Source organism: Otolemur garnettii, unplaced genomic scaffold (assembly GCF_000181295.1).
Source record: "Otolemur garnettii isolate 467f Iridium unplaced genomic scaffold, OtoGar3 scaffold00011, whole genome shotgun sequence".
NCBI lineage: Eukaryota > Metazoa > Chordata > Mammalia > Primates > Galagidae > Otolemur > Otolemur garnettii.
Window position 1 is genome coordinate 35,289,390 of NW_003852406.1, and position 26,868 is coordinate 35,316,257.

At 42.5% G+C, this 26,868-nt stretch overlaps 1 protein-coding gene, 1 long non-coding RNA gene and 1 pseudogene across 2 annotated transcripts; 1 reads left to right on the plus strand and 2 right to left on the minus strand.

The window, feature by feature from the left end:
• Positions 1-386: 386 nt before the first annotated feature.
• Positions 387-1,218, minus strand: LOC105886475 (annotated as a pseudogene).
• A 966-nt stretch (positions 1,219-2,184) lies between these two features.
• FAM103A1 (family with sequence similarity 103 member A1) lies at positions 2,185-9,832 on the minus strand. The gene is made up of 3 exons (XM_003784600.3): positions 9,716-9,832; positions 3,220-3,390; positions 2,185-2,404 (listed from the first exon to the last, which is right to left on the minus strand). Exons 2-3 carry the CDS (start codon positions 3,387-3,389, stop codon positions 2,221-2,223), a joined length of 354 nt encoding a protein of 117 aa, XP_003784648.1. The 5' UTR covers position 3,390; positions 9,716-9,832; the 3' UTR covers positions 2,185-2,220.
• A 160-nt stretch (positions 9,833-9,992) lies between these two features.
• Positions 9,993-25,767, plus strand: LOC111723422. The gene is made up of 3 exons (XR_002771960.1): positions 9,993-10,138; positions 21,511-21,659; positions 25,681-25,767. It is a non-coding gene; the product is annotated as an uncharacterized LOC111723422 (long non-coding RNA).
• Positions 25,768-26,868: the final 1,101 nt, after the last annotated feature.

Consider the following 26,868-nt stretch of genomic DNA (forward strand, 5'->3'; position numbering starts at 1 on the left):
CCCTGGGTAGAGTGTTGTGACATCACAGCTCACAGCAACCTCCAACTCCTGGGCTCAAGCGATTCTCCTGCCTCTGCCTCCCAAGTAGCTGGGACTACAGGAGCTTGCCACAGCGCCTGGCTATTTTTTGGTTGCAGCCATAATTGTTGTTTGGCGGGCCGGGCTGAATTGGAACCCGCCAGCTCAGGTGTATGTGGCTGGTGCCTTAGCCACTTGAACCACTGTTGCAGAGCCTATCTACTGAAATTTTTTAAAAAATTTAATTTAAAAGAAAGCTATCTTTATGTAATAGCACTAGCTTGTTGCGTACTGATATAATTTGGACAAGGAAAACCCTTACCTTAGTGCTAAAATTTTATTAATACATCTCAGTGTGAATACCTGATTTACCCGGAGGCCATGTGGGCCATAAGGTCCACCACCCTCTTGCTGTAGCCAAATTCATTATCATACCAGGCAATGAGTTTGACAAAGTGGTAGTTGAGGGCAATGCCAGCCCCAGGAACAAAGGTAGAAGAATGGGTATCACTGTTGGAATGGGAGATGACCTGGTGCTTGGTATAGCCCAGAGGGCCTTGAGGGGGCCCTCTAATGCCTGCTTCCCTACCTTCTTGACATCACTGTATTTGGCAGCCTTCTTCAGATGGCAGGTGAGATCCATGACCCACACATTGGCAGTGGGGACACAGAAGGCCATGCCAGTGAGCTTTCCATTCAGTTCAGGGATGACCTTGCCCACACCTTGACTACACCAGTTGAGGCAAGGATGATGTTCTTGAGAGCCCCATGACCATCATGCCACAACTTCCCAGAAGGGCCATCCACAGTCTTCTGGGTGGTAGTGATGGCACGGACTATGGTCCTGAGTACCTCCATGATGCCAAGGGGGCTAAGCAGTTGGTGTTGTAGGGGGCATTGCTGACAATGCTGAGGCTGTTTTTGCACTTCTCATGGTTTACACCCATCACAGACATGGCATCAACAGAAGGGGCAGAGATGATGACCCACCCTTTTGGCACCCCCTGTAGGTGAGCCCCAGCCTTCTCCATGGTGGTGAAGACATCAGTGAATTCCACAATGTAGTCAATGCCTGCCTCACCCCATTTGATTTTGGTGGAATCTTGCTCTTAGAAGATGGTTATGGGATTTCCATTGATAACAAGCTTCCCGTTCTCAGCCTTGACTGTGCCATGGGTGGAATCATACGGGAACATGTAGACCATGTAGTTGAGGTCAATGCAGGGGTCACTGATGGCAACAATATCTACTTTGCCAAAGCAGCCCTGGTGACCAGGTGTTCAATACGACCAAAGTCGTTTCTTCCGAGACCTTCATTTTCACCATGGTGCCTTGGGATGCAAATGGGAGGACCAGGGAGCCCAGATATTTTTGTAAAAGTCTGAAGTTAAACTTTTGTATAACATGTGAATTTTGACCTGACATGTTTAAGTTAGCAAAAATTCTTCAGAGTTTGTATAAGATGATGTGCACCCTAATCCCACCCACCACAGATCCAGACACTGAAACTGAAAATGACTGTTTCTTCATTTTACAGTTTTATTCTTGATTTCCTTCTAAAAAGATAAGAAAATTGTGAAGCTGATTCATACCTACAGATTAAGTACCACAATGACATGACAGAAGTAAATAGTGCCATAGTTACATAACACAAATAAGTATAGCTATGCATTCATGAGCTGATTGTACTAACTTCCATAGAATTTTAAGAATGAGCCCATTTGAATATATGGATACCCCCTTACCTCGCAAAATAAAAGCAAGCATTTTCTATTTAAAAATGTTTATTTTTCTGTAAAACCTCCTAGGGGTCAAGTAAAAAAAATACACAAGGGCAGTGCCTGTGGCTCAAAGGAGTAGGGCACTGGCCCCATATACCAGAGATGGTGGGTTCAAACCCGGCCCCGGCCAAAAACTGCAAAAAAAAGAAAAGAAAAAGAAAAATACACAAATTCAAAGCATTACTAAATCATGGAACAAAGAAGTATCTGAGGTAGAAGTCAAGCAATATAATCCACAACATTTTTATGTATTTCTAGCAACTGTAACATCTCTCTAGTAAAATCTATTAAAAATAAAGTCTCAAGTTCCAAAAAATGAATAATCCAGTCTCTAAAATTGTATGAAAAACTATGACTAACAGAACACACACAAACTTTTGTCATGTTAACAAAGAAAATGGTTTTACTAAAAACATTTCTCTCAGTAGTAACCATAAGGAGGCCCTTGGTTGTAACCATACTGTCCATACTGGTGGGGATAGTAGGGTTCTTGTCTGTGCGATGGGTAATTATTACCCCAGGGTCGTCCATGCCATTGATTGGATCGATTGTCGCTTGGCCACCCCCGTCTGCTATCCCCACCTCTAAACTGTCGGTCTTGTAACCTACAATAACAAGACAAAAGGTTTTTAAACTATCCTTACTAAAAAAAACACATTACAGATCTATTCCAGTGCCTTTGGTTTCCTAATCTAATGCACAATAAATGAAAGTAAAAAACCATTTCACCATAGAACATTATGGCATTATTCAAAACTTTCCTAATATATTTAATATTACACTGGTTAGTATTTAGTATTACAATGACTACACTTCACAGAGAAATGAGCAGACTACAACAAGCCCAAACCAATAGGATAGTACTAAATTAAACCGGAATCTATTCAATTATGCAAAAGCAGTATGGTATTTATTCCTCTATTATGAATTATTAAATAGAAGTAATTCCATTTTATTAACTTCTTTCTAAATTAAAACCAAAACAATAGCTTCTTTATAGAATCAGATACAGTTTTAGAAGACTCTTAGTTTTAAAGTATATTTGTAAAGAAAATATTGTTCTATAGAAAGAACATTAAAAAAAATCAATACACACACACATAATTGAACATCATGTGAAAGAATATACAGTGCTCGGTGGCACCTGTGGCTCAAAGGAGTAAAGTGCTGGCCCCATATGCCAGAGGTGGCGGGTTCAAACCCAGCCGTGGCCCAAAAAAAAAAATATATATATATACACACACACACAAACACAGTGCTGATGAAGTATTTATCAAGCACTCATTATGTACCAGGCTCTGTTACTAGGTATTAGCAATACCATGCTGAAAACACAGTTACTGGCCTTATGTTCCAGCAGATTAAAGCTATCCTCACCCAGATCAACCATCTGCATTTATTCGTCCAAAGCAATACATACCGATTGCCTCTATTTCTTTGGCTTCCACCAGCTCTGCTATTCCATTCCTCAACAATTGGAGGGGACCCAGGAGGGCGTTTCAGGTATTCCTGGTATTCTTTGTCATCTTTTGTGAATCTATTGGCAAACATCTCTTCAAAATTTGAAACTGCTTCAGAAATGTCAGTCATTCTGAAATTGTGTATAGTTTTAAAGATACTTCTATTAGATATTTTTTAAAAATTAATACAATCTTACCAGATAATGAAAATCCAAGAAGTAAATAATTTTAAGCAGGATATCCACAGAAGTCTTTGTGTACTTCTCCAACTTAAGACAGATTTTAGACATTCAATTCAACATTTTTTGACTACTATATAGCAGGCCTTGTGCCAACTAAGAACCTGGGATATGAACAGTAATATACCGTGTACTATGCCCAAAAAGAGCTCCCAGTCCAGTTGAAGAGATAAATACAGCATAAATATAAAAGGAGAAGCAGAAGAGGATATCAGCAAATGAGGCTGGGGAGGTAAGCAGGGGTCAAATTGTGAAAAACTTTGTATTTGATAAAAACAATTTTGTACTTTTTCTGGTAGTCATTCGGGAGTTTAAAAGATCAAATTTACTACTTAGAAGGACTGCTTTTTTAACAAAGCTATGATAATACATTAGTAAGATTAGATGAAAGGCAGATTATTGCATAATGTAGATAACATGCTGAAGCCTTAATCTTAGCAGGGATTGCAAGAATAGTTTTAAAAAAAATTCCAAGAGAAATTAATCACTGACTAGATGTGAGAGTAGAAGAGAGAATAAAGAATTAACTCTCAGGGTACAAGTGAATCTTTCTAAGAGTAGATTGTGAATGTTCTAAAACAATAACTAAGAAAATGACATGAAAGCTATGTTAACCAGTTTAATGGAAGTGTTTTGGATTGTGTGCGAAAACCCCACACTGTACCCAGAAGTACATTAATGTACATAGTTACCATTCAATAAAAAAAATAATAATAATAAAAAAGAATTAACTCTCAGCCTTCTGGCACAAATTATGGTGGCACAGGAACAACAGGAATACAGGTGGGTAAGGCTAAACACCTTTGAAGTTTGAAGTTACCTTGGTACAAACATCCAAATGTTGAGTCAGTTCACAGTTAACTATTTGAGACTGAGAAATGGTTGAAGAATATGGGAGACACTGGCAATTTTGTTGGTGATTAATCCTGTAAGAATGGGTGAAATTCCTCAGAAACAATGGGGAATAAGAAGAGGATTACATGCCGTACGCCTAGATCTCAGTGGTTAGGGCACCAGCCACATGTTCTGGGGGCTGGTGGGTTCAAACCTAGCCTAGGGCCTGCTGGGCATTGTGGCGGGTGCCTGTAGTTCCAGCTACTAGGGAGGTTGAGGCAAGAAGATCGCTTGAGCCCTAGAATTTGAGGTTGCTGTGAGCTATGACCCCATTGCACTCTACAGAGGGTGACAAAGTGAGACTCTGTCTCAGTAAAAAAATAAAATAAAATGAAGAGTATCACAGTGTATAGCCACACAATCCTGAACATCTCATCTGATTTCAAAAATTAAGCAGGTGGGGCCTACTTAGTACTTGGATAGGAACAGCATCTGATCTGGTGTTGTGATCAATGAACAGAATCCTGGAAAACATAAAACATTTAAAGAACAACCAAGGGTGGCGCCTGTGGCTCAAAGGAGTAGGGCACTGGCCCCATATGCTGGAAGTGGCAGGTTCAAACCCAGCCCTGGCCAAAAAAAAAGAATAAAAAATAAAAAACTAAAAGAACAACCAAAAAATAAGAAGCTGGGTGCAGTGGCTCATGCCAGCTTTGAGAGGTCAAGGCAGGAGGATCATCTGATGCTAGGAATTCAACACTGCACTGAGCAACATATCATGTTTCCCTGAAAATAAGACACTGTCTTATATTTATTTTTTCTCAAGAAGACACACTAGGGCTTATTTTCAGGGGATGTCTTCCTCTCCATGCCAAAATGCATGCTGTGGCTATGCAGATATGCTGCATAGCCACGCCCATCACTAGGTCTTATTATTGGGGTAGGGCTTATATTTAACAAATGCATAGAAATCCTGCTAGGGCTTATTTTTTGGGTAGGTCTTATTTTAGGGGAAACATAGTAGCTAGACCCCAACTCTACAAAAAATTTAAAAATTAGCCAGGCATGGTGGCATGTGTCTGTAGTCCTAGCTACTCAGGAGGCTGAAGCAGGAGGATGACTTAGGCCTCGGAGTTTGTGGCTGCAGTGACGTATGATACTATACCATTGGACTTGGGCCTAGACAACAAAATGAGACCCTGTCTCTTAAAAAAGAAAAGGGGGGGGGCTGGAAGGAGCGAAGAGATAAGAGATTAAGCAGCTGACATTGGTTAACGGAGACATGCCAACAGATAACAGGCAAACCAGAACGGGTTATTATAGAAGGCAATAGAATAAAGAGTTAATAGTGGCAAATGACACTGTAATACAAAAAACCAAAAAGAACTAACTGTATTTAGTCATTAGGAGATGATTATTTTAGAGTAATAGGGATTGAAGCAGAACTTAAATCTGAAAAGTACCTGGAAGGTAAAGAAGTAGAAATCTATACTGAGTGTAGACTAACTGTTCAAGAAGTTTTGATTAAAACAGGAGCAAAAAGGTAGGGCAGTAGCTAAGGGATTACTGAGAGATTACTTCTTATTTTAATATATGAAGTTGTTTATAAAAGGGAAAAAAAGAACCAATAAAAGGGAAAAATTGAAAATACAGAAGATACAGGAAAACAAGAATGTCATCATAAGAAATGTCTGATTTCAAATCAAAAGTTTACTGTATCTCAAACAAGACGCAGTACAATTAATCAAAGTATTGACACAGTTTTGCCATCTTAATAGTAGCTTGGCAGCAGTGAAGAAGCCTTGGCTATGAAATCCAAAAAAACATTTTCCATAGCTAGTTCAGAACTGCATATTTTTCCTTGCAAGAAGTGGTCCAAAGCCTGGAAGAGGTAGTCAAAGGGTGCAAGGTCTGATGAATACAGTCAATGACAGACTTTCCAAGTCCAGTTTTTATAGCATTGTTTGGGTGACAGTGCTGTCTTGCAGGAGGACTGATCTGTCTCTGTTGACTAATGTCAGCTGCTTAATCATAAGCATCCTCTCATTATGCCATCCAGTTGGTTGCAGTAGACATCTCCTATAATCAACTGGCTGGGTTTCATTAAGCAAATAATACCGGCACTGGACTGCTAGACACTATTAGCTATTTTTGATTAATGCTCAGTTCTGGATTGTGTTTTGGCACTTCATTTTTATACAGTCATTGAGCTAAACACTTGCAATTGTCAAAAAGAATCCATTTTTGAGGCCAGGCATGGTGGCTCATGCCTGTAATCCTAGCACTCTGGGAGGCCAAGGCTGGTGGACTGCCTGAGTTCAGGAGTTCAAGACCAGCCTAAGCAAGAGGGAGACCTCAACTCTACTAAAAATAGAAAAAAATACCTGGGCATCATTGTAGGAACCTGTAGTACCTGCTGCTCAGGATGCTGAAGGCAAGAGAATAGCTTGAGCCCAGAGTCTGAGGTTGTTGTGAGCTACCACACCATCACATGCTGGCCTAGGGCCACAGAGTGAGACTGGCTCAAAAAAAAAAAAAAAAAAAATCTCAGGGTAGGCACGGTGGCTCACCTCTGTAATCCTAGCACTCTAGAGGCTGAGGTGGGTGGACTGCCTGAGTTCAATAGGTTTAAGGCCAGCCTGAGCCAGAGTTGAGACCCCATCTCTAAAAGGCTGGGCATTGTGGCAGGCACCTATAGTCCTACCTACTTGGGAGGCTAAAGCAAGAATCACTTGAGCCCAAGAGTTTGAGGTTGCAGTGAGCTATGATGCCAGGGCACTCTACTAAGCAAAACAAAGTGAGACTGTCTCAAAAGAAAAAAAAAAAAATCTAAAGCCAAAACATGCATTTGAAAGAATGAAGATGTACCTTCACAATAAAAACAAAACAAGAAATGTCAAAGTCAAATGTCAGAAATTATCAACTCTCAAACTTAGTACATAAGGAAATCAGGGGCGGCACCTAGGCTCAAGGAGTAGGGTGCTGGCCCCATATACCAGAGATGGTGGGTTTAAACTCAGCCTCGACATTTCATACTTAACAACCTTAATAAAAAGTCATTTACATGCATAGCTATTTAAGTTTAGGATAATTATAATGATTCCTGTGTTCTTACTCCAGATCCTGGGAGAAAATTAAAATTACTGTAGATAAGATGTTGTCTAATGGTTGTAAAGACCAAAATCTGTATCAGCTGGATTTTCCAGGCCAATTACAGATTCACTCAACAGGCAGTATTTCTTCACCTATATTCTCAGAGAACTCTCAACCCCTAGGAAAAGATTTGGCTTCAACTCCAACAAGCCTAATCCTTGGGAAGCTGGGGGAAAAAAAGAGTTCACTTCTTTTAATCTCACCCAAAACCTGGAAGTCAGCCCTAGCAATATTCTGTAGGTAGCCCCCACCTCTTAGTTTTCCTTAACTGAGCACTGGTCAGCATTCCCATTTCCTACCTTTCTCAACCCAACCCTCATCTTTCTGCTCTTTGCCTCAGGACTCTTAAAGCCTGTTTTATGAGGGGGGCATATTTAATATCATGCTGAAACTTTTTTCTTTTTTGAGACAGAGTCTCAAGCTGTCGCCCTGGGTAGAGTGCCATGATGTCATAGCGCACAGCAACTTCCAACTTGGCTCAAGTGAGCCTCTTGCCTCAGTTTTTCTATTTTTGGTAGAGACTGGGTCTTGCTTTTGCTCAGACTGGTTTTGAACTAGTCAGCTCAAGCAATCCTCCTGCCTTGGCCTCCCCGAGTGCTTGGATTACAGGTGTGAGCCACTGCACCCGGTCCCTGCTGAAACTTTAAAACCAATTCTCACCCTCTTACCTGACATCCTCAAATTATTTTCTTCCTATATTTAACTTCTAATAAAAAGCTTTTAACAAAGAACTTGGAAGACAGCATCTTCATTAGTTTTTTCTTCAACCCCTCAAAACATATGCAAATATTTATAATATTAATAATTATAATACCACCCCAATGCCAACAAAATTAAAATATATTGTTGTTTGGATGCCAGAAACAAAATCTTGTCGTCCTACCTTTCAAGCTACTGCCCTCTTAGCATGTTTATCAAATACTAGTCTCCCAGTGTGTCTGGGATTAGCAAACTAGCTCAAATTCTTAAATCCAAGGAACGAGTTTAAAGTAAATTCTGCTGAGCCTAGATTTCTACAGTGATCACAAAAATCACAAGATGACCCATGTCTAATCCAAACAGTTAGTAAAAATAATAAGGCAAGGAACACGTGCTACTTTATTTTTTACATTCTCCCACGACTCTACCAACACACAAGTGAACACAAATATCACCTTTATTGTGACTCATGAGAACAGAATTTATTTATTTATTTTTTTACAATTTTATTTTTATTTATTTTTTTAAGACAGAGCCTCAAGCTATCCCCCTGGGTAGAGTACCATGGCGTCACAGCTCACAGCAACCTCCAACTCCTGGGCTCAAGCGAGTCTCCTGCCTCAGCCTCCCAAGTAGCTGGGATTGCAGGCGCCCGCCACGATTCCCGGCTATTTTTTGGTTGCAGCGGTCGCTGTTGTTTGGAGGGCCCAGGCTGGATTCGAACCCGCCAGCTCAGGTGTATGTGGCTGGCGCCTTAGCCGTTTGAGCCACAGGCGCCGAGCCCAGAACAGAATTTAAATCAAATTTTCATTGACACAAGCTTTGCTTACCTCAAGAATTTGAGGCAGCTATAATGTTTAATGTTTGGTTTAAATATGTGGGAGAAAAAATAAAAACCCTTGACTTAATTTAAGGAAACCCTCAAAAAGTGTGTGTGCTGGGAATGGGTGCTATAAGGCCCTTAAAGAAAGAGTTCAAGTAAAAGTGCTCTAAAGACTTCCAAAGTCAGTGTTCCAAAGACAGCCTGGGCTCACAGTCAGGAGCGATACAGGATTCGTCCCCTGGGGCTTCAAAACCAACAAGTTAGTTCAAGCCCGATAATCACTTCACAAGGTTATGTGTTTTTTTTTTTTTTAAAGGTAAGCTTTGCATATCTGTAATCAAACACCACTAATTCACCCACCACAAATAAAACCGCATTCTATTTGCAGTCGACTAACCCGGGTAATAACTAAGCAGCACAGGCAGCCGTTCCAGGAGCCGCGCTCCGAGAACAGACGGAGACAACAACAGAAAACAGGGTCGTTTCTCCGTCCTCGCTCAGAGCACACCACCGCTTGTTTACCAAGGCCTGGCAGATCTGCTCCCTTCTAAGGCACAGCCAATCTCCAGGGAAGCAAATCGTAGGCCGTGGGAGGTAAATCGCCCCTGGTCTCGCCCAGGGCGGACCACCGCACGAACCGAGGACGCGCCGTCGGCCATTCGGCTCAGCCCGCCCTGCTCCCCCGTCTCCGTCGTCCCAGCGACTCACCCGCCGAGGGCTGTGTCTGTGCAGCTCGGGCTGGGCCCAGCCAACGACACGAGAACCACGCACAGCCTCCCGCCCCGACACAGCCAAACTCCAGACCTCCACTGTCCTCCACCACAACGCGCCACGGCCTCGGGAAGCCGACAACCACCTGATTTCCGCTTCCGGCGGAGAGAGCCTGCGCCCCAGTGAAGTCTCGCGATATCCGCCACACGGCGTTTCTTCAAACGCTGGCGGAAGGCGCGGCGCTCCGGCAAGCGTAGTCAGGTAGGGGCTGAAAGCGGGTGATGCCCTTGGTGCGCTCCCAGCCTACACGGTGACTGGGCGAGCAAAGGTGTTGCCGTCAGGACGTCCCTTTGACTGAGAGCCTGTGACGCGTAGCGGTGGAAGTCCGGCCGCCTGCTCCTGGAGTCTGGGGAATGTGAGGTGAGAACAGGTGGTGAGGCGCAGACGCGACGGGATACTTTTAGCGATGCTACAAGTTTTGCAGCCCGGCAGTAAGACGTTTTCTGCGTGTTTTTGCAGAAACATTCTGTGTCTGCACCGTCTTCAGTCAACGTCTAGATACCTCTAAAAGTCTTGGCCGTTTATTCCAGTATGCTCGACAAGTATATAAACACCTAATATCCCAAATATAACTTGATCTCTTCCCTCCCAAATTACTCCCCAGACGGTTACCTCTCTCTGTTATTACAACGAGCGTGGAAACTTTGACGTCTTAATTTGATCCCTTGCCTTTCCTGGAGCCATACAGTTGCCAGGTTATGTACCCTACGATGATTCTGGCATCCATCCACTGTCCTTACCCACTGTCTCCACCTCAACAGAACTCTCATTGGCATCGCCTGAGCAGTGGAAATCCGGTACTTTTCTCACTGATAACCTATCTCTAGCTAGCGTCACTCCGCCAGCCTTGCTACATGTAGCTGCTATAGGTTTAGTCTTCTTGAAGCACAGCTGTGATCCAGACTATTCAGTGGCTGTTGGCTGTAGATTAAAGGCATGTTTAGTAATTTGGATTCAAAACTCTCTTTTCTGCTGTTTCCCTTCCATGGTAAGCCAGACCTTGTGAAGTAGTTCATGCATGAACCTGTTAGGTTTCTATAGCTTGTTCATGTCTCTTGCTTGGAATACCTGTTCATCTCTGGAAGTTGAAATTCTATCCATTCGTTAAAGTTTTACAAAGTGACATCTTCATCTAGAAATATTTTTTCCTTATACTGAATGTCCATCATACTTCCTGAACTTCATGTATTCATTTATTACGACTTTCTAACCTTGAACTAAAATGATGTGCAAGTCCTTCCCCTTACTAAAATTTAAACTGAGCTTTATCTAATTCATTTCTCCATTTTGGAGTGTATAACATTGTGCTTTGTATAAAGTAAGCATTCGGTAAATATTGTGGAACAAATGGAACCATGACTGTTCCAAGTCATGTTTTAGGAGCATGAACCTAGCAAGAGTGTATATGATGGTATGGATGGGGATAATATATGAGAGTCTTGGTGTTGGGTAGTAAAGGTAAGAGGTGTAAAGACCAAGGGTTATAGCCCACCAAGTTCTGTTGATTGTACACAGCCATAATCCTGGCATCCATCCATTCTCCTTACCCACTGCCTTATCAAAACTCTCATTCCTCCCCCCCAACAGTCTGTTCAGTAATTGAATAGTACTATCCTTAGTAACCAAGTGCATGATGGGAGAAAAAGACTGATAGGAATCCAGGTAGGTTCCAATTCTTTGAGCCTGGAAAATTGGGACTGAAAAGGGATAGCCTTAAGGTAAACTGGTGTTAAGGCAACATAAACTCAGAGCTAAAATCATCTGCAAATTTTGATATGATAGTTAAATATTCAAGAGAATATTTCTAGGGGGTTGGTTGGAAATTTAGGACTAAAGCTGAGGAAAGAGAGGCTGTGCTGAAATACGTAAATATGTGAGTCATCCAAGAAGAAACAATAGTGGAAATCATTTATGTACCAATGGTCTGTTACTTTTAAGATGGTACAACTTAAGGATTTTTGAGTTTACAGTGGTATCAAAGTGATGCGTATTTAGTAGTAGCTGTACTTTGAGTACCCTTATAATTTTTCTTTCAGTATGCTAATCAGTAAATTACATGTGATATTCAGCACTTCATTATGGAACAGCCTTTGTGTTAGATGATTTTGCCCAATATTTCGAGCACATTTAAGGTAAGCTCAAGGTAGGTTAGGTATATTAAAGGCATTAAATACAGCTTAACAATATTTTCAACTTACAATAGGCTTATTTAGATGTAACCCTATCATAAGTCAGGGAGCATCTGTATATGATCTTTTCAATGGCGAAAGTATTTAGAAGAGAAGGCCAAGGCCTATACTTCAACAAATACTCATATTTAGGAGGCAAGAACAGGAAATATAAAACTTGAGAAGGAGTAGTATAACAATTGAAAAACTAAGAAAAATGCTTCCCCACATAGCATCAGGAGTGAGGGAGAATATTTGGAAATTGTTTGACAATGCTTGACGTGATGCTCAGAGGAAATGCTCACTGGAGCATTTCAGATTTCAGATTTTCAGATTAGGGATACTCAACTGTCACTTCTTTTTGTTAAATTCATATATGGCACTTAAGAGTACCGAGGTTTCTGAGAGTTTTTGTGAAGAACTCTAGGTATTCCAATTATTCCAGTTAACTTTGAAATGAGATTATTCTTGCCCATGTTTTCTCATACTCTGAAAAATAATCTGTTTCATGAAAGGGAATTTTCTAGACAACTGACACTAGATTTTAAACATCAAAGCTTTTTCTTTTTTTTTGGCCGGGGCCAGGTTTGAACCTGCGACCTCCGGTATATGGGGCTGGTGCCCTACTCCTTGAGCCACAGGTGCTGCCTGCATCAAAGCTTTTTCATTGGACATTTTTTTTTAGACAGAATCTCACTTTGTTGCCCTCTGTAGAGTGCTGTGGGGGTCACAGCTCACAACAACCTCAAACTCTTGGGCTCGAGTGATTCTCTTGCCTCACCCTCCCAAGTAGCTGGGACTATAGGCACCCACCACAACTCCCTGCTAGTTTTTCTATTTTTAGTAGAGACAGGGTCTTGCTGTTGCTCAGCTGGTCTCAAACTGAGCTCAGGTGATCAACTGGCCTCAGCCTCAGCCTCCCAGAGTGCTAGAATTACAGGCGTGAGCCACTGTGCCCAGCCATGATTGGCTGCTTTTGTTTGTTTTTTTTGAGATGAAGTCTTGTTCTATTGCCCAAACTGGAGTGCACAGATCATAACCCACTGCAGCCATGAACTTCTGGCTCAAGTGGTCCTGCTGCTTCAGCCTCCTGAGTAGCTGAGACTCAGGTGCAAACCACTATGCCCCACTTTTTTTTTTCTTTTATAGACAAGTCTCACTTGATTGCCCTTGGTAGAGTGCTGTAGCATCACAGCTCACAGTAACCTCCAACTTTTGGGCTTAGGCGATGCTCTTGCCTCAGTCTCCTGAGTAGCTTGAACTATAGGCGCCCGCCCGCCACAACGCCCAGCTATATTTTGTTGCAGTTTGGCTGGGGCTGGGTTCAAACCCACCACCCTTGGTATATGGGGCCGGCGCCCTACTTACTGAGCCACAGGAGCCACCCTATGCACCACTATTTTTAAAATTTTTTGTTGAGACAGGGTCTCATTATGTGGCCCAGGCTTGTCTTGAACTACTAGCCTCAAACACTCCTTCCACATTTGTCCCCAGAGTGCTGGCACTACAGGCATGACTTTTGGCCAAGATTGCCTTTTGATAGATGATTTTGATAGTTGACTTCTATTATCACTCTCCACATTGGGTATTAGTGTCTCATCTCAGTGATTCATCTTCTAGCACCTTTATAAATTGACCTAATTTCACCCATAATTGATTTTTAAAGTTTTTTTGAGGAATAAATGAAGTTTTTTGTAGAAAGCTCAGGTGTGAAAATGCTATATCATGAAATTTATGTGTTTGGAATTTTCTTTTCTTTTCTTTTTCTTTTTTTTTTTTTTTTAATTTATTTTTTGAGACAGTCTCACTCTGTTGCCCAGGCTGAAGTGGTAAGGCTTTAACCTTGCTCACAGAAACCTCACACTTCTGAGCTCAAGTGATCCTCCTACCTCAGCCTCCTGAGTAGCTGGCACACAGGTACCTGCCAGGATGCCTGGCTAATTTATCCATTTTTCAGTAGAGAGGGTCACACTTTAGTTCAGGCTGGTCTCAAACTCCCGAGCTCAGGTGATCCTCTGCCTCGGCCTCCCAGAGTGCTAGGATTACACTAGTAGTGGTAGATACTTTGTTTGACCTAGGAAGACCTACTTTTTTTAAGTTGTGGTAAAATAAATAAATATGTGAATATATCATGAAATATTCCATTTTAACCATTTTTAAGTGCATAGTTCAGTGACATTAAGTACATTCACACTGTTGTGCAACCATCACCATCCTCCATCTCCAGAACTTTTTTCATCTCCCCAAAATGAAATTCCATATCCATTAAGCAGTAACTCTCTATTCTCCTCTCACCCCAAACCCCTAGCAAGCACCATTCTCCTTTCTATCTGTATGAGTTTGACTACTCTAGGCACTTTGTGTGAGTGGAATCATATAGTATACATCTTTGTGACTGTCTTAGTTCACTTGGCATAAATTTGTCACAGTTCATCCATATTGTCATGGGTCAGAATTTTCTTCCTTTTTAAGGCTGAGTAATATTCCATTGTATATTTTACCATATTTTGTTTCCATCTATCCACTGGTGGACACTCAGTTGCTTCCTCCTTTTGGCTGTTGTGAATAATGCTTCTGTGAACATATACCTAGAAATGGATTTGCTGGATCATATAGTAATTCTAATTTTTTTGAGGAACCACCATAGTTTTTTAGAGTACCTGTGCCATTTTGCTTTCCACCAGCAGTGCCAAATTATCCATAACTTTAAACTTTAGTTTGACCCAGTGATCTGGAGGCAAAGCACACCAGCAGAAGGTCCTGGGGAATCCTGGCTTCAAAAGAGCTCTGCTTTCAGTGGCTATTTGTTATCTTGGACAATAGCCATGTTAAAGAAGGAAAACCAAAGATCACAAGGTTGTATAATTTATCCAAGGTAAATGGCAGTGTAGGGCTGGAGTCAGGTCTGTGGTACTTCAGAAAGCTTTGTGTTTTCCACAGTGAAATACTTTTCTCCTTCTCATTCCCTATTCCCAAATCTTAAGTCACATTAGACAAGTTGTTATTCCTTATGCCTGCTAAGTACATGTCTTCATGTCCCTTGCTCTTATTACTCTTTCAGCCTAGAATGCCCCTTCTCCCATCTTCACATGATTCTACTCACACTCAAAGTTCCTCTCAATCCATGAAGCCTCTCCTGATTTCCCCCAAATAAAGTCAACCATTCTCTCCTCTGTGTGTCTCCAACATTATGTCTGTGTCTTCTTAGTTGCAAATATCAGAACCCAGTATAGCTAGTATAAGTACAAAGGGATTTACTAAAGGATGTGAAATAGCAGTTCTTTGAGGAGATGAGTGGTTCAGAGGCCATGTAGTTAGGAATATCTTCTGAACCCCAGGTCACACTTCCAGAGTATACCAGGAGAGACCCCACTGCCACTGCCACACAGTCCACACAGACTCTGGCTCCGTGGTTGCTGCAGAGCCTTAGAGCGCTCTTCCCCTGAAGCTCACCTGCCAACAGTGAAAAAGGACCTGTGTCCTCACAGTGCTCACCTTGAAAAAAACTCTTTTTTTTTTTTTTTTTTGAGACAGAGCCTCAAGCTATCCCCCTGGGTAGAGTGCCATGGCCTCACAGCAACCTCCAACTCCTGGGCTCAAGCGAGTCTCCTGCCTCCGCCTCCCAAGCAACTGGGACCACAGGTGCCCGCCACAACACCCGGCTATTTTTTGGTTGCAGCCATCATTGTTGTTTGGCGGGTCTGGGCTGGATTCAAACCCACCACTTTAGGTGTATGTGGCTGGAACCTTACCCACTTGAGCCACTTGAGCCGAGCCAAAAAAAAATCTCTTGAAGGTGTGTCTCATAGACAGAACCCAAGTTATATGGGCAGTCCTTGGATAAAAGGAAGGCTAGGTGAATGAGCTTTTAGATTCCTTCTTGGAGAAGCAGGACTAGTAAGGCAGCAAATTCTCTAAACAGAAAAAAAGGCATTTAGAAGGTGTGGAACAGCTGGGAAATGTGACTCTAACCCACTACACCCTAGTTCATATCACATCACACTTTTTGCCTTATGTTACAGTTTGTTGTGTACATAAAAATCACAATGTATAAGCGTTAGAAGGGATTATCGGAGTGAGTTCTTTTTTGTTTTTAATTGATATCCCAGAAAATGAAGTGACTTCTCCAATGTCATGAAACTCGTCAGTGGCAGAATTAGAACTATATAACTTTTAGGCATTCTAAATTGATTTAACAATTTTGTTTGAGTTCCTATTATATATGCCACGCATAATCCTAGGCCCTGAAAACATCAGTGAATTAAGGATAAAAGCCCTGCCCTCATGGAGCTTACCTTCTAGTGGGGAGATAGACATGTCTATGAAAAAATATTAAATGGAGGAAGGTACTGAGGATAATGGACTGATATTCTAGATAGTATCATCAGGGAATGTCTGAGTATATAGTTTTCATCTCAGCCCATTTGCTGCTAAGAGGAAGTCCCTCATACTCCTCCCCTCCCAGTAACGTAAAAATCGAATATTTTTAACATCCACACCCATCATAAGTGAGTAAAGGACTCTCTCTTCTGGGACCAGTCAGATATAGATGAGTTTGTAGTTTTTAGACCAGGGGTCCTCAAACTTTTTAAATAGGGGGCCAGTTCACTGTCCCTCAGACCGTTGGAGGGCCGGACTGCAGGCCCCGGGACAAGTCGGCTGCTAAACAGGACAGGCAGTGGCGGCAAAAACACCCAGCGGACCAGATAATGTCCTTGGCAGACCCCACGTGGCCCATCGGCCGTAGTTTGAGGACACCTGATTTAGACTGTGCCCAGTGATAAAATTGAACTTTTGTGTTGATGGCTTGAGTTGGAATTACACACTCAAATTGTTCTTCTGTCTTTTTGTATTGTGTTATTCAAACCACCTTTCCCTTATCTTCCCCTTCACAAACACACTGACTATCCTCCCCAAAGCCAAAGATACATATGAAACTCAAATCAATAAACTAATAAGTAAAAAAAGTACTCTCATTTACTTTTTTTTTTGAGACAGAGCCTCAAGCTGTCCCCCTGGGTAGAATGCCATGGCATCACAGCTCAGAGCAACCTCCAACTCCTGGGCTCAAGCAAGTCTCCTGCCTCAGCCTCCCAAGTTGCTAGTATCACAGGCGCCCGCCACAACGCCTGGCTATTTTTTTTCGGTTGCAGCCATCATTGTTTGGAGGGCCTGGGCTGGATTCGAATCCGCCACCTTAGGTGTATGTGGCTGGCGCCTTAGCCACTTGAGCCACAGGTGCCGAGCCATCATTTACTTTTTCTGATCTGGGCAAATATCATGTTTCCCTGCCCTGATTTTATCTTTAGCAAAGTAGGAATAATTATCCATGCTACATCTTTCTTCATAATGTTATTGTGAGAATTAGTGCATACATAAAATATACTTTAGGCTCAGGTTAAATAGATGTTATATGAATGCTAATAGATTTATCATAAGTTTCATAAATGTTTACTCTTCAAGAAGACATTTCAAATTACATGAGGCATTGGTTTAGATCACATCTTTACTCCTGTGCCTTTAATTACATGGACTTGTTTTGACCATTGATCACAAAATCCTAATCAAGTTTACCTCAGTGTCATTGCACCGCAAAAAGAATCTCTTGTAGGGGACTTTTGACAGGAAAAGTGCAAGAATAAGAAGTGAACTAGTTCAGAGTTTGTTTGCTACTGACTTATTATTTACAATGGAAGCCAGTTGAGATTGTTGAAAAAAAATCACAGAAGAAAGAAAAAAAATTTCAGGTGAAAAAGTTGTGAATTGAGCTTAATGGATTGGACTAAGGTTTTTTCCAATTCTTAAATCTGTGATTGCAATACGAAGATGTGTTTTCTCTTCTTTTTCCTAATGTTTGTTATCCATGTATAAAAGGTGGTATAAACTGTCTTCTACGTGGGAGTGATTTGTTCTCAAATTGCACAATGTCTGTCTATTGTTACTCCATTTGACAGGGCCCATCCAAGGCCAAATGATGGCTGTAATCCTTAGTGCCATTCCTTAGTTTTTTGTGGCTGTTTTTTCTTATGCCCCATTGGCTTGTCATACTTCAGTGTTTTGGTCCTATCTACCTCTTCATGAAATATGCATGTTACATACATTTAGAAGGGACCTTGGAAATGTGCAAAGAGCCTGAGAGAGTTGTCCAGAGATCACTCTGAACTACTCCTTCCCCTATACCACGTGTTTCCTCCTCCTCTGGGTTATTTTCTAGAATCTTTTTCAGTGAAATGATAACCCTAGTTCAAGTGTTTAGAAGCATATTTTTCTAAGCATACAAAAGGGGGGTGAGTAAGTCAGCATCCTTATCTAAGGATGAATTGCTATTTTCCTTATTATAAGAGGGCAAATCTTTGGGACTCAGTCCAACTTTTTTTTGTTTGTTTTTTGTTTTATTTTTTGAGATAGTCTCACTATGTTGCTCTTGGTAGAGTGCTATGGCATCACAGCTCACAGCAACCTCAAACTCATAGGCTTAAGCGATTCTCTTAGCCTCCCAAGTAGCTGGGACTATAGGCACCCACCACAATGCCTGGCTATTATTTTTGTTGCAGTTATCATTGTTGTTTAGCTGGCCCAGGCCAGGTTCAAACCCGCCAGCCTGGTGTATGTGGCTGGCACCGTAAACACTGTGCTACAGGCACCGAGCCAGTCCAAGGGTCTTGATCAGGAGTTTAAGACAAAAAACTGAGGCTTCACCATTAATTCTCTTGACTTCCCAACCCCATAGCTACGGTTTACCTCTTTTTACCTCTTTTTGGTTTGGCTCTTCCAGTCTCTTGCTGCTATGCACCTTCTTTGGTCCTATGCACCCTCTTTGTTCATATGCACCCTCTGCTTTTGCATGCTGCTCCTGCAGTTAACTCCTTCTCTGTTTGCAGCTCTCCTTCTTTACAGGCTGCTGCCACCCCCATGCTCGCTCAAGTTTCTTTAGCATCAAAACAAAACCGATACCCTGTCCTCAATCCTGTGTGCTTTCCTTACAGTCTTGGATCTCGCTTTCCCCCTGAGGTGGGTTCTTTACACACCTGCAGTTTATACTCTCTACCTTCTCTGTTCATTGCAGTCAGGTTTCTGCCCTCAAGCATTCCATGGAAACCACACTGATAAAGTTCACCAGGGAAAGTTGACCTAAGACCACATCTAGCACCCTGTGTAAAGTCTTCAGTTTACTTTGTATCTGTTCAGATTGTGAAGTTTTATCTCCTCCTTCCTTTAAACCCTCTTCTCACTTTGTTTCTGAGTTTCTCATTTTTCTCTGCCCTGAGGCACTGTTCCCATAGTCTGTATTTAGACCATCAGGTGCAGCCATAAGAGGAGACACAGGTGAGGCTCAGAAATACCAAGTTTATTATACTCAGGTCCTGGAGACAGAAGGTACAACGCACCACACAGAACCACGTGGGAAACACACGGGCGGTCAGGAGGCAGAAGACAGGTGTCAGGGCATTAGTCCAGAGCCTTGATTGCAGTAGTTCTCAACCTTCCTAATGCTGCTACCCTTTAATACAGTTCGTGTGGGTCACAACCCACAGATTGAGAATCACTGCTTTATTGGGATTTCCTCTGGGGAAAGGCAGGCAGGGCAGGGTGAACAATTTAGGATTGGCTAGTTTGTATAATTTCAGAGGACTTGAAACTACAGGGGTGCCCCTAGTTGCCCTGGATGATTGAGACAGCAATCTTATCTCCTAGGGTGTACCAGGAGACAATAGGGGCCAGGTAGAGGACTGTCTCTTGATCTGTCAGCTTATATATCAAAGGCATGCACCTGGCTGGGCCTTTTGTTATCTCTAAGAGTCTTTGCCTCATCAGAAAGGTTTTTTAGACATCAAAACATCATAATATACAGAAAGTTAAATGTATATTTATGTAAGTATGTATACATAAATATATGCAATATACTTCTCTGTTTCTGTCTCTTTGGCTGACTTCTCATTCTTCTGTTTACCCCTTAAAAGGTGATGTCCCAGCTCAGCGTCTATGGCTCAAGTGGCTAAGGTGCCAGCCACGTATATCTGAGCTGGCGGGTTCAAATCCAGCCTGGGCCCACCAAACAACAATGATGGCTGCAACAAAAAATAGCCCATGTTGTGGTAGGTGCCTGTAGTCCCAGCTACTTGGGAAGCAGAGGCAGGAGAATCGCTTGAGCCCAGGAGTTGGAGGTTGCTATGAGCTGTGATGCCAGGCATTCTTCCCAGGGTGACAACTTGAGGCTCTGTCTCAAAAAAAAAAAAAGTGATATCCCCATGACCCTGTCTGTCCTCTCGTTGTGTTTCCTGTGCAGCTGTCTCTTTTGTGGCTTCACCTTCCATTTCTGTGCTGATGACTCAACATTGGTATCTCTAGCCATTATCACATCTGTGCTCTAGACTCACACATATTCCTGCATGCTAGAAATTTCCATCTGGATACCCAACAGGCATTTGCAGCATGTATCTAAATGTGAGTCCATCTGTCTTACCGAATCTGTTTATTTGCCTCTATTTCCATTTTCAAAAAATGCTGCCTCCCATTTACTGACTTCTTGACTTCTCTTACTCCATACACCCAGTCCCTCCCCAAGTCCTGTGGACCTCAGCTTCCCATCCTCTCTTCTGTTTATCCATTCCCCTTCTTCCTTTCATGTCATTCTCTGAGTTCTGTACCTTATCACTTCTCACATAAACCACGGTGATAGCCTGTGTCCAACCTTGCTTCTCTCAGAACTTGCTCTGCCCCACTCATGGAGTAGGTGAGCAGGGAGGAGAAGGATGAAATACACAGAAAAGAACTGATAATAACATAACCAATTCCTGTGTATCAGCCAGCTCACAGTAGGTTCTTTCTAAAATACAAACTAGATTATATTTAGTTGTTGATCCATCCACCTTTTAGTGATTCCTAAGTGGAATTCCTTCCAGGATAGTTGAGGCTTCTTAGATGGAATGCACAGCCCATTAATATTTAGCTATGTTCTATCTGTTCAGTCTCATCTCCTCCCATTCTCCCTAAATGAACCAGATGCATACCCACGTCAGACTGTTTAAAGTTCTTGGAAGATGTCATGCTGTGCTGTACATATGCTGTCTCTTCTATTTGCAGAGCCCTCCCCATTGTTGTTTACCTGGTAATGCTCAGCCTGTTACATCATCTTCAGCTGGTCTTCTGTAGTACACCTACCATTTGTCCCTACCTCCAAGTAGAACTGATTATTTCTTCCTTTATATCTTTTGCGTATCTAGTCTGTGTATGCATTTATCATAATGAATTGTAGTTTGTTGACATCTACTGAAATCATAATCTCCTTGAGGGTAAGCCTGTATCTTTCATATATTTAGCAATTACTATAGAGTTTGGCAGCTAACAGAGTGGGTGTTTCATTCATGTTTATTGATCTGGTCCCTGCCTTTCTGACTTGTTTAATAGTTGACTAATCTTTTCCCACTTACTTCTCAGTAAATGTTCAACCATATATAAAGACTCAGTCAATCTCCTGTGCATAATATATTTGTTCCCTGGATACCCATTTATCAATAAGCATTCACATTATTTAATCTGTTTTGATGTCCATTTTCCCTGCAGGAGTCCAAGGGACCACATGTGATGTCTCTGTACCTCCAGCATCTATCACTGGGGCTGAGATGCATATTAGGCAGTGAGGTGACATTTGTGAACATATGAACATGGACTCAGAGTTGCTAATTTCTAAGGTCTCCGCCAAGTCCAAAACTGTATGTATGATTGTGGGTTCTGAAAATTGTGACATAATCTAGAAGTTTTCTCTGAGCAGATGGTCAGAAAAGTTAAAGCACCAATTTAACAGTTGGCAAATTTAAAGGTAAACATTTAAGAAAGTGAATCAAAATGAAGGTGAATCCTCCAAAAGGGTTGGGAGCATTAGCAAAATTGTGTGTAAGTAGTCCCAGGATCCTTCTTTGCACTTGTGCTGTGTTCCACATGTTCTCTCCAATAAACACATGTGCCTTCAGAATTTCCAAAAAGGTGTTTAATCACTTCCCTATGACTAAGCCCCCACTGGTAAAAAATGTGCTCCAAGTACATTATTTCTCTCCAGAAAAATTACTTTTTTTTTTTTGAGGCAGAGCCTCAAGCTGTCCCCCTGGGTAGAGTGCCGTGGCATCTCAGCTCACAGCAACCTCCAACGCCTGGGCTCAAGCAAGTCTCCTGCCTCTGCCTCCCAAGTAGCTAGGACCACAGGTGCCCGCCACAACGCCAGGCTATTTTTTGGTTGCAGCCGTCGTTGTTGGGCAGGCCCAGGCTGGATTCGAACCCACCACCTAAGGTATATGTGGCTGGTGCCTTAGCCACTTGAGCCACAGGCGCTGAGCTGAAAAATTACTTTTGTTTCCTTTAGCATTTCACTTTAACTTGTTAATTTTTAACTAAACACAAAGTAATTTATTCAATATTTTATTTCTCTTCATGTAGAGCTCTAAGAAAAAAACCGTAGAATCTTAAGGATTGTTTTGCTGCAAACACTTTTTTTACTTTTGCTGTATAGTATATATATATTTTTTTCAGACTAGGATTTTTTTTTTTTTGAGACAGAGCCTCAAGCTGTCCCCCTGGGTAGAGTGCTGTGGCATCACAGCTCACAGCAACTTCCAACTCCTGGGCTGAAGAGAGTCTCCTGCCTCAGCCTCCCAAGTAGCTGGGACCACAGGCACCCGCCACAACGCCCGCCTATTTTTTGGTTGCAGCCGTCATTGTTTTTTGGTGAGCCCAGGCTGGATTCGAACCTACCACTTTAGGTGTATGTGGCTGGTGCCTTAGCCACTTGAGCCACAGGCGCCGAGCCTCAGACTAGGTTTTGGTCTGTTGCCCCACCTGGAATGCACCGGCATCACTGTAACCTCAAACTACTAGGCTTAAGCAATCTTCCTGCCTCAGCCTCCCAAGTAGTGGGACTATAAGCCTGTGCCACCACACTAGCTAATTATTGTATTTTTTGTAGAAATGAGGTCTTGCTATTGTCCAGCCTGGTCTTGAACTCCTGGTGTCAAGTGATCCTCCTACCTTGACCTTCGAAAGTGCTGGGATTACAGGTGTAGGCCACCATGCCTGGCCCCACTATATTTCTAGGATTAGTGTTAGATGAGTGGACAGAATTAAAAAAAAAAAGTGGGACACAGGGCAACGCCTATGGCTCAAAGGAGTAGGGCACCGGCCCCATATACCAGAGGTGGCGGGTTCAAACCTGGCCCCAGCCAAAAAATGGCAAAAAAAAAAAAAAAAAGTGGGATACAAATCCTAAAATCTAACTGAAGAGTGAACCAGAAGAAACTTATGATGCAACATATACATTATATAAAATAGTGCATTTTAACCTGAGGGAGTGCCAGAAAAGGCCATTCCAACTGTGTACATGTATAGAGAGACTCAGGGTAAAGGAAAAATTAGAAGAAAGTGAAATTAACTCGGAGAAATTTATTGAAGAAAGTGATTCTGCAACAGGCATGTACACAGAGCACAGGTGCATACAAAATGTAGATTGTCAAAAGTGAGAGCCTGTGAGGAATGTGGATTCTGGGTGTGGGGGATGGAAACTGGATGTTCTTCCGTTGAATACTCTTCAGAGAAAGACTCCAAGGCTGCTCCATTTCTCTTCTTTGCCAGTCCCATCCCAAGTCCCCTCAGGGAGCCCCTGTTTGATTGCACCGCACTCGTATTTGGACCCCTGTGAGCTGTGCTCCTCACTCTCCTCTTCAGAGGAGAGCATTTTCCAGTTAGCAGTGGTTCTTAACCTTCCTAATGCCGCGGCCCTTTAATTCAATTCCTGTGGGTCTTGACCCACAGGCTGAGAAACGCTGAGTTAGACATTGCTGAGTGTTGATTCTGTTTTCCCCCTGGCAGGTCAGAATCTCCCTCTTCTGTAGGTAGGTGGAGAACTTTAACATTTGCAGGGAAAAGGCATCGTGTGACTTTGGCCAGGACACTTCCTTGCAGCTCAGTTTCCTGATTTCTAAAATGAGGTTATGATGATTATTTTCTATAGCATAGATTGTAAGCACAAACAAATGTTAGCTCCTCTTTTCCAAACCAAATTAAGACACTCTGACTTAGCTGCTTTGAATAGGAAGAGATTCTGGTCTAAACATCTTGTCACTGAACTGTGCAAGCGGCTGTGTTGAAATGTCAACATGCCAGGCCCTGGGCAGAGCTTTGTATCTGTACACGTATTTTCACATTTTATCCTCACAACCCACCTAGGTTATCATCCCTCTTTTACAAATGAGGCTTAGGGATGATAGGTAACTTGCTCTGCCTTCCCAGTAGCTTCTGTCCATCTCTTCTCAGCATTTGTGTGTGTGTGCTTGCCTCTCTCACTGACACACCTGGTTCAGAGTTCTTGAGAAGGGACAGAAATCACTGGTGTTACAGACAAGAACCACAGCCCAGTGCCCCTTGAAAGGTCAGGACAACCCACAGGAGCAGCACATAAGCTTCCTCCGCCCCTATCCCTCCCCACCTGAGTTTAATTACCTGAACCTGTAGCATGATCCAGTGCCCAAGCCTCAGCTGAAAACATCCAGAAATCTAGAGTTGCTTGTTATCAGGGTTGGTCATGGTGGATTACGCCTGTAATCCTAGCCTTCTGGGAGGCTTAGGTAGATGAAAAGCTTGAGGTCATGAGTTCGAGACCAACTCCAGCAAAAAGGGAGACCCTGTCTCTACTAAAAATAGAAAAACTGAAGCAAGAGGATTGCTTGAGCTGAAGTTGATGCCATGGCACTTTACCCAGGGCAATAATTTGAGACTCTGTCTGAAAAAAAAAAAAAAAAAAAAGAATTGGCTTTTTTTAACCAAGCACATGATGTTCTCAGTAAACCAGATGCCAGTTTATTAATTTACAAAGGAGAAGTACACCTTCCCTTTGAACGGACTATTTCCTTCCCTTCAGTGACCCAGGGAGCCCCTATTCTCATACCTGGGCATCCAAGTGCTACTTGGGGCCATGCACTCTGGCTGTCCACATTTGCATCCCCAGTACAGGCTCTGGAACTCAGTTGGTGATCAATAAATATTTGCAAAGGGAAGTGAATTTTGACAGAGATAGGACTTGTTTATTTGGGGCCATTTTTAGGCAACAGGAGCTGGAGAGATTTTTTACCCAAATATTAGGTTAGTTAAAGGCTGCTTCTGAGCCCCAAGATCTACATAAATACTGCATGGCAAGATTGGTGAAGAGGCCATTTTTTTTTTTAAACATGGCTAATTTCATTATAAAGGAATTTCATCTCAGAGATTTACCTAGCAGGATCATACTTGACTTCATCATGTGAGTTCTCTTTTCCTTTACATTTGAAATGAATGCTATAAAGGATTCTATTATGCTACAAGTAATAATAGCACACACACCGATGACTGTCCACTGCGTGGCCTGAAATAGATTCTTCAGTAAAAGAACAATGCTGTCATTTACCAAGTTGAATGGAAAGCAAGGATCTGAACTGAAGATAAAATAAAGAATCATGAGTCAGTGGAGTCTAATTTAGCTTTGATGGCACATTATTAGGTCCATTTTTAGGGAAAATTATATTGTTTGGGAAGGAAGTATCCTATCCATTTGTCAGAGCCCTGGTGATAAGATCACTTGTGATAAAAGACTGCTTCTCAGGCCCCACAAAATAGGCCTCCCCTTTCCTTGGGCCCTCTCAAATCATCTGCTGATCTAGATACTTCTCTAACAGTCCTCAAACAGTCTGCAACTTTGTCCTCCTCCTGCCACAGGTCCGAGGAGCCCTTACTCAGAATTCTTGGCTGCTGTGACGTCACTCTCTGGGTCAGTGTGTCCAGGTCTCTGCCTGTGGCCTCTCCCTCCACATGCTCTTCAAGTGCAGCTGTGTCTATGGCTGAGGCTTCACCCAGTACCTGGTGCTGCAGCCCTTGCCCCTCAATTGCAGTGTACAACCCTCACAGTGCTTCACAGTGGTATATTGTGTGTGATGACCCTCTCCCATCCCATCCAACACCCTAGGTCTCTTTGTCCTGCCATGTTCAGGTCAGTTTAACATATATTGTGTGCATGTGGCAGGCATCTTCTGTAAGATACAAAGGTTCTGGCTCGGTGCCTGTGACTTAAGCGGCTAAGGCTCCAGCCACATACACCTAAGGTGGCGGGTTCGAAGCCAGCCCAGACCCGCCAAACAACAATGATGGTTGCAACCAAAAAATAGCCGGGCGTTGTGGCGGGCGCCTATGGTCCCAACTACTTGGAAGGCTGAGGCAGTAGACTCGCTTGAGCCCTGGAGTTGGAGGTTCCTGTGAGCAGTGAAACCATGGCACTCTACCTAGGGGGACAGCTTGAGGCTCTGTCTCAAAAAAAAAAAAAGATACAAAGGTTCTATTTTATAACATTCAAGTGAATGTTCCTCTATTTAATTTGCAGGAGTTTTATTTTTACTCTCCAGTAATTACTGGAATCCCTAAAGTCTGTATTTTAATTTTATTTTTATTTATTTATTTTCTTTCTGAGACAGAGTCTCATTGTGTTGCCCTTGGTAGAGTGCCGTGGTGTCACAGCTCACAGCAACCTTGAACTCTTGGGCTCAAGAGATTCTCTTGCCTCAGCCTCCCAAGTAGCTGCGCCTACAGGTGCCCGCCACAATGCGTGGCTATTTTTTGTTGCAGTTGACATTGTTGTTTAGCTGACCTGGGCCAGGCTTGAACCCGCCACCCACGGTATGTGTGGCTGGCGCCATAACCACTGTGCTACAGGTGCTGAGCTCGTACTTTCTTTTCTAATCAGACAAAAAAGTAAGAGAGGAAAGAAGCAGAATGATCAATTTGCTGTCATCTCTGCCAGCAGCACCCAGCCAATCCCCCCAGATTTCTCAGACCCCTTCACTTTAGATCTTCCTTCCACACAGCCTGGCTGTGAAAGTAGCTAAGAAGCTTCTAGATTGTTTCCCTACTGCC